This window comes from Typopeltis vanoorti, chromosome 25 (assembly GCF_054136105.1).
Source record: "Typopeltis vanoorti isolate ZY-2024b chromosome 25, IOZ_Tvanoo_1.0, whole genome shotgun sequence".
In the NCBI taxonomy this organism is placed as follows: Eukaryota; Metazoa; Arthropoda; class Arachnida; order Uropygi; family Thelyphonidae; genus Typopeltis; species Typopeltis vanoorti.
Genome location: NC_143573.1, coordinates 5601522 through 5615733, shown reverse-complemented (window position 1 = coordinate 5615733; position 14212 = coordinate 5601522). Strand labels below are relative to the sequence as shown.

The 14212-nt window shown below is 35.3% G+C and overlaps 1 protein-coding gene across 2 annotated transcripts in view; it reads right to left on the bottom strand.

Moving 5' to 3' along the window:
• Positions 1-14212, bottom strand: part of LOC150092500 (vesicular glutamate transporter 1-like) — an 81947-nt gene that overhangs the window by 54596 nt on the left and 13139 nt on the right. For both annotated transcript variants that reach the window (XM_090414678.1, XM_090414679.1), the window contains exon 3: positions 4021-4154. In XM_090414678.1, coding sequence (XP_090270804.1) covers positions 4021-4154 — 134 coding nt within the window. The remainder of the gene's footprint in view (positions 1-4020; positions 4155-14212) is intronic.

The following is a 14212-nucleotide window of genomic DNA, read 5'->3' as shown; positions in this document are numbered from 1 at the left end:
CCAAGCTTTTATATATATATGCCTTTGATAAGATGAAATATTTTCATATGATCAAAACGTTAATTACTGTTCATAAATTTTTACTACTTCTGTTGTTTCCGAAGACAATGAAAATGTCCCTATAACGTTAAGGACTTTCCAATTTCAACAGGGGTACTGCACAAGCCAGAAAAACATGACTTTTTTTTATCACTAAATACATTTGTGTATGTACTATATTTAGTGTAACTAAAGACAACTCAACGACACACTTAATGGAACACTCCGCTCCCCCAGACTATGCTGATGCATGCAAATAGAGCAGATTTATTGTGGCAATAAGCAGAGAAACTACAAGTAACTAAACACATTTCTCTAACAGTTGCTTTCAAATTTCAGTTCCAGAAATATATGTAACAGCTGTTTATAATAGCCATTGGGTACATAAAGCACTCAATTTATGAAAAGCGAAATGAATATCACTCGAAATCAGTTTGATGTCATCCAGCCTCTTAAATGCTAATTGCGTTTAATGTCTGGATGGAACTAAAGCTTTGTGAAAATGCGACCACTCGACCTGGAAACATACGTATGCTAAAAGCTAGTTCCCACCAGGGAATAAGGGAACGGCAGAGACACCCAGGTGCGAACGAGACGTGTTAATACAATTTCCATATGGAACGCATGAAGGTCAAATGAACAATAGTATAGCCAGGCTTACGAGCGGCGTTTTTGTGAGACACCGGAAGGGTTTACACTTCTTGGTGAGATTAGATTATCATTGGCAAATACTAGAGTGAGACACGGATAATTTTAATTTTGATACGATTTTTAAATACATCCATATAATACGCACAGAATTTGGAAAAACTAATAACTTGAAATTATAATTTTTCCGGAATGAATGAAAGAAAGGCTGAAATAACACGTTTTACTTTATACACAAGTTCCAATCTCCTGTTTTTCCTTAGGAATTGTATTAGCGCATCATCATAAAATGAAGTTTTTTCCTTCAGTTCCATCACCAATGTCTTGTCAGTAGCGAATAAGCTGAGGCCACACAGCCTTTCTTCAGATTGTCTTTTCTATAACACGCAGGATCGGCTTTACCGACGGTGCAATATGTGCATTTGCACGAGGCGAGAAATATTTTTGAGGTGCAAAATTGACCTAAACTATACGAAACATGAATCATAAACAAGTCGTTTATTCCTTCTCTGTTGAAACCAGACTTCAGGATGTGGTAACTTCATTGTAATGTATATTTCTTAAAAATCATAATCATTTAAAATTGCGTTTAATATCGCACTGTCAGTGTTGATTCCAGACGACAATAGCAGAACACTTCCTATCTTGCATTTATCTTCTATTTCATTGTTAGCCGTGAGTTGACCTAGACCTGAGGTTAAATCTCATTTAATCAATGAGACCAAACGATCATTATGAGATCAAAGAGTAACCAATTAAAGAAATAGAATCAAAATACATAAATACAGTTGTGTAGTGATTGTTAATAATACTTTTTTGATACAGTTATTAGGATTTGACTTTTAAAATAATTTTAACATTCCAGTATGTCTGATAAAAGAAGGAAAAAAAACTATCAGGCGCAGAATATCGCTGACGAAAATCGGAAAAAGAACGCGATAGCCAGAAACAATATCTAAAAACTGAAACAGCTAATTCAAGAGAAAATAAGCGAAAGGACCAAAACCAAAATGTCTGAGTTCATGGCAAGTTTTCTAAATGCGTTCCCAGTAATTAGGAGGGCAAAATATGCTACTACACGGGGTGACAAAGTTCGTACGGCTTGCCTGCCCTGATAACACGCGTGTATTCTCTTCGTAGCCGAAAGAGAATGCTCGACTCTAGCAATCGAGCTCGGAATCGACAAGAGGAGTTCTGTTAACTTATAAATTTCCTTGAATGCAACCTGAAGTTGATTTTCTTTCAAAAGTTTTAATAGGTTTTTCATCAGAAGGAAAGAGTACTTTTAATTCATTTTTCAAGCGAATGTGCTCAAAACCTGGGATAAAATCCATTAAGTTTTTTTTTTTAAATAACATCAGAAAACGATTATGCTCCGATTATTGTTATGCGACCTTTTAATGCTTTTCATCTAATTTCTGTGCCAGTAATAATAATATACAGCATTGTTCTTCATAGATTTCTGTATCATTATCATTACAACTGGGATTAACTGCCTTTTGTATTTCTTCTCGTTTTTAGTCCGCACTAGATTGTATACAGATATTGGTTTGTTTGGTACCTTCCTTCCTTTTCTGTTACTATGTATACATATCTTTACATTGACTTGGTTTAGTTGTTCATCAAGTTCCTCTTCTTTATGTGCGGTGCTCCTTATATTCCAATATGCGATTTTTATTATATGTTCTTCATCCAGTTTCGTTTACTTTTTCCTGAATCATTCTCTTTTCCCCTGACAGTCTGGGTTTTCTTTGGCCGAAACTTGAAAGTGTATGAAATTCCCCCAAGACAGGTTACTAGCCTTTTTGCTGAAAAAAAAAAAGTCTAATGATAGGGTTACTACCTAATACCTGTGGACAGGCAGTTCTAACAGCATTTGCTCTGTTAGGATTATACCTTCCATCAGTGCCGTACCGAGGGCGTGGCGAAAGACACGCCCGTCACGGGCGCAACTAGGGTTGGTGCGCAAAATGTAAAAAATGTAAAAAATAAAAATAAATAGATGGATATAAAAGTCCACTATTTTACATTGTATTTTTAAATTTCGGCAATACGCCGCTTTAGACACACAAATTCTGCAGCTCATTTTGATGGGGTCAATAGTAAGTATTTAATATATTGCATTTAGTAAGATTTAACTAAATGCAATTAGTTAATAAATAAATAAGTAGTAAATAAATGCTTGTTACACTTAAATTTTTCAAAATTTTTGTCGTTTTTGGGTTAGGAGGCGCAAGTTAGACACTTGCCACAGGCGCTTCATACCCTCGTTTCTGTACTGCCTCCCATACTCCAGAATGGACCAGTAGAAGATGAGGTTATATATTGGGCTTCACTTCTCTTCACATCCCCATGAATGTATGTATATTCACATGGAGAATCTGCAAGCTACTCTGAAATCCATTAATGTTTATCTAGATAAAAGAAAGCAATGTTTTAGTGTCATTTATAAATCTAAGAAATAGTCTTAATTTCTTAAGTCTTAATTTCTCAAAGGTCGCTTCCGCCGTCTCATTTCTGAGTAAAGAGAATTAAAGATTCTTGTGCTAGGAATGAGAAATGCCACTCCAGGATACTTTTATCCTGACGTACCTGGAAAATTAGACCATCGTGCCTGACAATATAGTGCAGGTTAATGAGGTCAGTTAACTGCAGTGTGATTAAACACGAAGGTATTCTGTTGTGTAGATTGTACAATTTGCCAAGGATATTTTTGTATGCTCCACCTCAAGTTCAAATTCCACACCGAATTCTTCAGTATACCAGTGCATAATATAGTCCGCAAAAATGTGAGATGCTACGAATTCAATATTACGCTTTCTATACAATGTGTACCTTAATTTGGTTGTAACAGCTGGGATATGGGTTTTCCATTTTGGATTATGATCTGCGTGTATGCCCAGATACTGATAGCCACAGACTCATTGAGTAGCTTCGCAAATGCAATCACTTCTGATGGCGCAGTAAGTGGTACGATGTTTAATTGGCAGAACTTAATATCTGCCCTTCAGTTCAAATAGGATAAACTGAGTTTTCTGAATGCTCATTTCGAAGTTAGAACCAAGGTCTGGTCTTTCAGCAAAAGAAAGAACATCGTCGATACCAACTAAGGTACGGAAGTTATTGTTCCCAACAATAATAAAAATAAACATGAATTATTTCTGAAATTAATTCTGCTGCTGAATAATATTCCAAATTCACTAAATAATTCGTAATTGCTCGCTAAATAGTAATAAATAAACATTAATTATAAACATACGAAAGCATTTTAATAATAATTAGCAGTTTTACAAATACTGTCATAAGTGGAAGAAGACAATTAATTCTAGTTACCAATGAGAAGGAAAGATTGTTGCTAGAATTCCACCAGGAAGCTGAACGCAGAAATACAACACAAGTAGGAATGTTACTCGATGTCTATACTGGTAGCCCTTTTCATCCAAAGCTCTTCTTCTTTCTTCTGCAAACTGTTTGAAATAATAAAAAAAATAATAATAATAATAATAATAATAATAATAATAATAATAATAATAATAATAATAATGAAACATTTTGGTTTGTTAACGAACTTAAACATTCGAGATCTAAAATATTATACTATCTGCTTAGTAGAGAGTTAGAGTTCTTTTGGCTAAGACAACCGCTTGAAGCTGTTTCAGCATTACTTCCACTAGACCACAGAATTTGCGATGAGGTCCTCTGGACCAACTACCAGAATAATGTCCAGGGCGTAAGCCACTGAACGACGCAATGTTTTCAACAGGCAGGTGTCGCGTCCCCAATGATCCCACAAATGTACGTTGGGATTCAACGCAGGAGAATTCGGTGGCCAGAGGAGCACAGGAAATTCTTGCTCATGCTCTTCGAAACAATTGCAGAATGCGAGCCCTGTGAGATGGGGAATTGTCTTCCTGAAAGTGTCTAGATCCCTCTGGTCACATTATAGGATAATCCTCAGGTACGAATTACGGCTAAGGGTGTGTTCAATCGGCTGGAGCGGGCCCAGTGACACCACGCCAACACTCCTCATACCAAGATACTGTCACCACAGATACGTCTCCAGACAATGCCATCTGGATAATTGAAAACAAGCTGGGTGGTCAGAATGAGTTGGCTCACAAGCTTATAAACAAACACATAATTTAGATATTTGCTACTTTGAAAGAATGCATTCTTATAGCTGATCTGTTCCTTGCATGGAAAAGATGATTTTTTTGTCCTTACTCCCACATAGGAGATGTCACAAGATCTGTAACAAAATTATTCGAATAAAGAAAATGAATAAGGAGCGTCATCAGCAAAACTATGATGTTAACAAAGAGAAAGGGAAGGAGGAAGCTGGATTATTTTCTCCACGTCTCATCATGGGATTGCCCACTTGAGTTGCTCCAAATCTTACGATGCGATTACAACCAACTCAATTCGACAATTCTTCTCATGAATTTCTTCAAATGGAATCAGAGTCTGTGTACAAAGGGAAATGAAAGTGATCTAATGCAGAGTCCATTCTAATCACTGCTTATGAGTCTCCAAGCAATAAAAAATCTCGTTATTGATCGCGTTAGAAACAGAAGAGAGAGAGCGAGGGCAATGGGATGATAGTTTTGAAGGCTTACTTTTATCTTTCGTTTTTCGGGAACGTCAGAAAGATGATCATCCAAGCTCTTTGGTAGATAAACGATGAGTGTCCTTATTGATATGAGCGATAGAGAGGGAGTGTTAATTTGTGTGCGCAAGATTGGAAATCAGCTGAAGGACACCACATAAACTCTAACAGCGTAATACTATTACATGGAAATGAGCATGTTACTGATGCCGTTCTCAGGACAGTTTAGAGGAAGCATGCCCTGTGTATTTTTGTGGAATGGTGTGGACATGATTCACCTTCTTTATCTAAATAACAGTTAGAGAGAAAAAATTGGTACCAACTGGAGGAGAGAAGTTGAATTATGGAAGGCCACAAATTTAGTCAACAGGAACCAGAAGTATTAACCGCTAACTGAACAGAAAACAAGCAGGAGAATTGGGTCTTTGGCAGTAGTATACCAGACACTAATGATAAGATTAAGATCAAGATAAGATAAGGAATCATGACCTGTTGGCTGATAAGATCAGTCAGTGACGTTATTTTGTGTGATGCTGTGCATGACGTCATTGGTTTGAAAAGTTTGGAACTTCCCTGTGGGCACATGTCAGCTCATGTATTTTTGTTTGCGTATGGGACTGTGGGTGATGGTTGGAGATAAGGACTCGTGTCGTGATTGGCGGGACACTTTAAACCACACAGGGGTAGGGTGAATGGGGGAAGCGACATAAGTGTCCTGGATGTGTTGTTATCAGATGTAGATAAGTGACATAATTTGTTACTTGTAAATAAGTGACGTTATTGATTTGAATGAAAAGGGAAGATATATATTAGTGGATAAGGATTCGTGTGTGATTTGTGGGACACTTTAAACCAAATAGGAGTATGGTAGGGGAAGCAATGTCAAGGATGTGTGTTGTTAGGACATGTAGATAAGTAAATGGTTTGCATATGGGATTGTGGGTGATGGTTAGAGATAAGATAGAGTATGGAATATTTGAAATTTCGCTGGAGGCCTATCTGTCAGTGACATCCTGTTGTGTGCTTGTTTCGCGTATTGAATTGTGGATGATGGTTATAGATAAGGAATCGTGACGTTTTGTGTTTGGAAATTTCTGGGGAACATAAGTGTCAGTGACATCACATAGTGTGTTTTTGTTCACGTATGGGATTGTGAGTGATGATTAGAGATAAGAGTATTGAATCTTGGGATTATATTAGCACTTCTCTCAGTGCAATTGTGCTGATTTGTTTACCTCTTAAAGTTCTTCCTTCAACTAGTGGTGGAAAGAAGCTACTCTTAAATAGTTAAATATTGTTTCATTTCAAAACATATTTTGGTCAATTGCAAGTGTTAAAACTAATTTTTATTGTAGGCATAATATTGTGATACTTTAATTATTTTGTGTCAAAAAACTGTTAAATAGCATGCAGAAAACACAAAATAAACTGAATAAAACGTCAAACTTAGTATGACTTCTATTTTGATAAATAAAACCGGTGCAGGGGGGATGACAGTGTTTTCTCTTGTCAGGTGGGGCTCAGAGGTAAAAAGTTTGAGAACCTCTGCTCTAATGTGTTAATAGAAGCTTTTCATTTGATTCTCTTAAACTGAGTTTAAATTAAGTTTGATGTTAGTTTCTTCCATGAAAAGAAACATTTTGTTTTGGGTTAAGTAAATAGATTTCTTACACAAATGAATCTTCTCAATTTCAATTTCCTTCTTTCTAGCTATTGTCGTAATAACAGCAATTAATTTCTTTATTTATATTCTAGATTATTATGTCACTTTCTTTCGTATTTTGAAACCTTCTGGTAATATATCGATCTTCAATAGTGTAGACAGTGTGCAAGACTGTGTCCTTTCTATTTACAGAAAATGAATACAAATTATGATATACGTAAGTATATGACTATGGATTCAAAAATAAGTTGTAAGCATGTATTAACGACTAATCCAAATATAATTTTTCTTACATTTCTTTGGCTCTAAATGACAAATGAGATATTCATATTGAAAGTCATGTGATGAGTATTTTTCTGTATTCAAACTGTTCCAGGATATCATTAAAATTATTTTAGAGTTCATACATTTATGCACTTCTACATTTTTCTCTCTGGTTGCCTAAGGCAGCGTTTTCCAAACTATGTTTCGCGAAACACTGGTGTCCCGCGGAAAGTGAGTAAGTGTTCCGTGAAAAATTATCAAATTAATATGAACCTGGAATGGTTTTAAATGCTGCAACAAGTTCAAACATGTTTGAAAATCAGGCACTCCTCACTCTGACTGTGGACGTGATGACCTTGACTCAGCTACTGACTAACAGCCGCTCGTGCTTGTCTATGCCTCCGAGAGTGATGAAGTAAGGAGATATCTATTCTATTCTAAGAAACCTGTAGTTACAACCAAGGTCAATGTGATACGATGCTGCCAGACACTCCTCTAGTTTGTGCTGTCGCATTTTTACGATGCGATAGTGTGCGATGTGAGATCAAAAATACTCGACTCTAACCAAGGTGTTCCGTCCTGTCCTTGGAAAAGTTTGAGAAACCCTGGTCTAGGGTATGAAGTTTACAATCCTTCACTACGTTTTGTCTCTGATTCTGCACTAAATGCGATGCAGTTGATTTTTTATGATGTGGAATTACTGCCAAAGCAGTAATAGTCATGGTCTATTGCGTGTCTCTCAACAATATGTGTTTGCAATTAACTGATTTTCTTGCACTGTCCAGGAAGAGAATGATTCACCATACTTTTTCTGAAGGTATGGTGAATGTCATGTGTACTTCTCAACTGGGATAAGTAAAAGCAGTGTGAGGGGTGTGAGGTAGGAACCGTGGGTGTGAGGTAGGAAGAAAGGTAGGTAGAAAGGGGTGTGAGGTAGGAACCGTGGCACAATTGGTTGGACAGTATGAAGCAAATTAAGATTGTATAGGGATTCGTGGCATGACTGTTGGGAAACTCTAAATTAAATAGGGGTAGTGCAAATGGGGGAAGCGATGTCAGTGTCATGGGTGTGTGTGTGTTGTTATCAGATGTAGATAAGTGAATGGTTTTCATATGGTATTGTGGGTGATGGTTAGAGATAAGATAGAGTATGGAATGTTTGGAAATTCGCTTGGATCCCATCTGTCAGCGACATCCTGCTGTGTGTTTGGTTCACGTAGGCATTGTAGGTGATGGTCAGAGATAAGGAATTGTGACGTTATGAGTTTGGAAATTTCAAGGGAACATATGTATCAGTGACATCACGTAGTGGGTGATGGTTAGAGATAAGACAGAGTATTGATGCGTGGAATTTCTCAGAGTGACGCACGTCTGTCATCGACGTCAAGTTGTGTTTTCGTTTGTTTATAGTCGGCAGTGTGAATTTTCCAATATAGGTTTGCGGTATTTCATTCCTGTTATTGAGTATGAGAATTTTAGTTTAGAGTGAAGAGATAGCGGCAGCATTTAGACCTTTTCTGAATAATTAATTATAGGCTATCATTGCTGTGTCCCCCTCAAACATACACACACACACATTTTTCTTGTCAATAGATGAGTATGGGAATTTTTAGTTTAGAGTCAAGAGATGTTGGCAGCATGTAGACATTTTGTGAATAATTAATTATAGGCTATTCTTGCTGTCCGTCAAACATACACTTTTTTTCCGTTTCTCAAACACCTTTTAATCATATACAGTCATCCCTTGACTTACGTCCATTCGAGTTACATCCTTTCGAAGATATATCCGTGATTCCATAAGGGAATAAACAACATTTTCGGCCATGTATAGAGAATCTGAACAAAAACGCATACCCATTAGCACTTTGACTATAATCACTAAGGCACTAAGTCTCTTCAACATGTTGAAGGAGAAAGCAGAACCCGATTATGACTATGAATTCAAACCTTCTTCTGGTTGGTGCATGAAATTCAAGCAGAGTTTTGTGCTGCATAGTATAAAAATCTTTGGGAATCTGCAAGTGCTAAGAAGGCTGTCAAGTAGTTTGTTGGAAAAGTGGATAAAATTATTATGGAGGAAAATTATTTGCCAGAGCAAATATTTAATATGGATGAGATCTCCTTGTTTTGGAAAGGAAATGGCCGAGTGGACATTCATGCACAAAGAGCTAAAATCTATGCCTAGTTTCAAAGCTCTTCATGGTATTACGATTATGTTACAGGTAATGTTGCTGGATATAAACTGAAACCATTTGTGATATGGCACAGTGAGAATCCACGAATCTTCAAAAACATTAGGAAGCATACTCCCAGTTCATTATCGAAGCAATAAGAAGTCATGGATGACTCAAAAATTGTTTGGGGATGCCTTAATCAACTGTTATGTGAATGAAATAAAAAGTGATTGTGTGAAAGAGAAGGTAGAATTTAAAATTTTATTAATTCTAGATAATGCTCCAGGTCATCCATCTTATACATCTTAGCAGTGATCTTCACCAAGGTCAAGGTCATGTTTCTCCCTCCAAACAATACTTCACTGATCCAACCAATGGATCAGAGCGTTCTTGTAATGTTTAAGAATCATTATCTATGGAGAACTTTTTCACTAGCCATTTCTGCAATTGAAGGAAATGACTGGATTCTCATGCAATTCTGGAAAAAATTCAATATTTATCATGCTATTAAAACTATTGCTGTACCTTGGGACTAAGTGACCTCTCAATGTATAGTGGCATATGGAAAACGACATTAAAAAGGTTTGTGCATGATTTTGGAAGTTTGTAATAGTGGGCCTAGCAAGCAATCTGAATCTCAAAGTGAATGATGACGACATTATTCAACTCATAGGAAGTTCCCCTGAAGAGTTGACGAATGAAGAATTGGTCGCACTAGAGGAACAACGTGTTGCAGAAGAGGAAAAACGAGAAACGTAAGAGGGAATAGAGAAACAAGGAGAGGCAGTTAAACAATTCACAGTGAAGAGTCTTGAAGAAATGTTCTCTGCAGTTAGCGATGTTCTCAAAATGATTGAAGACATGGACCTTAATGTTGAATGCTACTTATTAGTAGAAACGAAAGTACATGATGTGTTTGCTTGCTACGAACAAATTTATGAAGAAAAGAAGAAGAGGAATAAGCAAAGTACACTGGAATAGTGGCAGTAACACACAGTACAGTTTTATAATAAGATTTAAAAATTAAAATGACAGTATACTTATTAGAGTTGAGTCTCCAACCCTTATAACTCTGTTGATTTAATGTATCGACTTACGTCCTGCCAGATGGAACGGAACCCAGACATGTCGAGGGTTGATTGTATTAATAACTTACACATGAAAAGTCACTAATATATCCCATGGTGATAATCTCTCTAATGTATGTACCCTATGATTATTCTTATGAAAACCTATTCAGTATTAGACTTAGAATAGTGCTTATCAAAACGTACGAGCCATGTTCATTTGTAATTATAAATATCACTTGCTATGTTTAAGTTACACAAAAAAGATTAACTTACTTTGTTTTCCAGAATGGGTCATCTTGGAACTAACGAGGTTTAGAATGCAATAGATATTCCAAATTTGTTGAATTATAACCATATATTCACAGCACAAAACACACAAACGCAAGGTCTGGAAATGCAGTTGACTCTTTTTCCTTACAGATTGCCGTGTGTATCGTTTATTTCCTTCGCTCATGGCTATGTTTTTCCCATGTTTCTGGAAGTTCTCTAGTTAGTGACTAATGGGAAGAAAAGTAAACTCAACGCTTGCCTATTCTGTTAACTTCACAATGCAGTGGGGAACTTTGTACTGAGACTTGGTATTTGCACTCATAATTTTTTTTCAATGTGATTGATTGCATTTCTCTCTACGTTTAAAAATTCAAAATATGCTTTTCAAAACAAGTTTAACTATGATTTTACAGGAGAAGCAAGAGATTTTCGATCAAATATGAGCAAATGCAGAGAATGAATGCTGTCAACTCTCTTCTTTGACTCATTTCCATTAGGTCTAATTGACTATTGTCCTCTCGGCGTGGCATCTATTTCACAGTAGGGATATTTATATATATTTTAACACGTTTATAATATTACATATTTTTTTCAACACAAATAAATAATCATTTATTCTCATTTCAATTGAATATTAGGTTTAGTACTTTAATTTTCAACTTAATTCCTCTGTTACAATTTCATAGATTATACTTCAGATTCCGTATTTATTTGCAATGTACTGCGAGAGTTTGTACTAAGATTTGGTATTTGCACTCGTAATTTTTTTTTAAACTGATTGTTTTCTCTATTTTACTTTTAAAATTCAATTTAACTACATATTGTAACCAGAATGCTGAGCAAAACAAATAAATAAAAAAATAAATTGTGTGTGAATTTATTTTTCCTCCACTGTAGATTTTTCATTTACGTTTGCTTTAAGATGTCTCATTTCTGATTGCAATTTTCTCATGCACATGTGTGACATCCTGTATTTGGGTTTGGAACTCTTTGTTAGCGATTTCTTATTAGATAATTTTTTGTCAAGACAAATAAATAGTTATTGCTTATTATTTAAAATGAATATTAGCTATCTAGCATACTTTTTTAATTTCTACGTTACAAAATTTCAAACATTACAAAGTTCCAAACATTTAAAATTTTATGTACTCTTTCCTTGAGGTTTCTGTCAGTTCCTTCGTGTCTGTCCTTCGCACAGAGACTCAAGCTATGTTTTTTCCCATGAGGTGAGCCTAATACTCAATATGTTTTTTCATGGCTAATATCCACTAACGATCAGAAAATTCGCATTTCTCAATGCAGAGATTTTGATATGGTTCAATATTGTTTTTTTCAAACTGATTAATTGTTTTTCTCTATTTTACTTTTAAATTCAGTTTGCTGGTGTGTATAATGTTCATTTGATTTTTATCTTACATTTTGATATCATATGGCAAACCTTATCTCTGTGGCTCGAATGGTATTCTATATTATTTATTCTTATTATGTTAAGTCACATTTTTTAAACTTTTATCATGTACAAATGTGTGAAAAGAAAAGTAAATGTAACTTATTTTGAAAGCAGCATAAAAGTTTTCTATTTCTTCTTGTTGCACTGTATGAATATTAATTTATTCCGTCTTCTCACTCCCCAAAACTTGTATTTGTGTTATCTGCACAGTACGATACTCTTTTGTTTTCTATACCAAACTTGATTAGTTTTATTATCATGATGGGTTAAAATATCTTCTGTGTCTCTGTAAAATAACCAAATTCTAACAGTCATGCTGTTAGAATTACGTATGAGTATTTTCCTTTAGTCTGGTGGAGCTATCTATAGATATAGTAACAAAATTGTTACTTTTTAGTTCATTTGTACTTTATTCACAAAACTACAATTCTGTTATGTGGTATGGCCTCTCTTTTTAAACCCCCACACTAGAATATTATGGCTGGTGAAGTTGTGAAATAAATTTCGACTCGCAGTCAACAAGTGCCATCATCTTGTAGTCCTTAATCCTAACACTCGTATTTCATGTCTGAAATTACATTGGTTCTATGGTCGATTTTCTTGAGTTTATGGGACAAAAAACCCACTTGCCCATAACAGAGATCGACTAACTCAGAAACCAGTCGAAAAAAGGCTTACAAAAATTTCTTCTAGTCGCTGACTAGATTCAAAACCACTTCCTTCATGCAGTCAAGTGCTGTGGTGTGCAAATGCCACATCCATTAAGCTACACAGGCTTCATTAATTGCAGGACTCTCATCATCATCATCAAATTCCTGCCACATACCCTCAAGGGGTGTACAGGATATTATAGTGCTGTAAGAAAAATTTACATCATTACTAACTTCCTATGAACAATTTCATCCATATCAGTATGCTACTTGTCAAGACTCCATTATCAGATCATATATTTCTATCGTCTATGGCATTTTGTACCGTATCAATCCCCAAATATATTATCTGTTTAATTATTGTAAAAAAAATCACTATTGTGAAATTAATGCCAGGAACAGCAAAAAAAGTTGCTATCCTGTAATTAATTATTTTAGAAAATTGTCTAATGCTACCTACTGACATTTGAGTTATCTCTAAAGATTTCGTTCAATACTCGAAAAAACCCAAACTGATAATCTCAAATAGAATGTTGGTGTCATTAGAACACAGAAGGATTGCACAAAAACATCAAAAGGAAGGATGAGAGTCATGAAAAAGACACATTGAGTTTTCCACTCACCTAAACATATCATTACTACCAAAGTTTTAAATGTTTGGAACTTTCAAGGAACCTACCAAATAACGTAATTATAGGTTTTGTAATGAATAAAATACAAAATGAATTAAATAGTGACAATATTGCTACTATATTGGATGTGTCCATAAGTTTAGAATAGAAAAACCAAAAGAATTTTAACCCATCACGTTACTAAAACTCTTAACACGGGTGCAGAAAATAAAAAATATCGTACTGTGCAGTAACACAAACATAAATTTTGGGGAGTGTGAAGATGGAATAAAAAAAAATGTTCATACAAAAAAAAGAAGAAATAGGCTGTAAACTTTTATGCAGCTTTCAAAAATAAAGGGAAGATACATTTTTCTTTTCTTTTCACAAAATTGTACATAATAAAAGTTAAAATCAAGTGACCGCGAGTCAAAACTTATTTCACAACTTTACCACCCATAATATTCTAGTGTGGGGGAATTAAAAACAGAGGTCATAGCACATAACATAATAGTAGTTTTGTGAATAAGGTACAAATGAACTGAAATGTGACAATTTTGTTACTATATCTGTAGATAGCTCAACCAGACTAGAGGAAAATACTCTTACCTAATTCTAACAGCAAGACAGTGTTTGGCTACTTTCTCTATAGATAAAAGCCACGTCTGTTCACCTGAAAATTTCTGCCACCACTGCAAATTAGTACACCCAACACAGACGATTTTTGTGCAAAAATCAGAGGTCTCAAATAAGCAAGTTTCTATGAT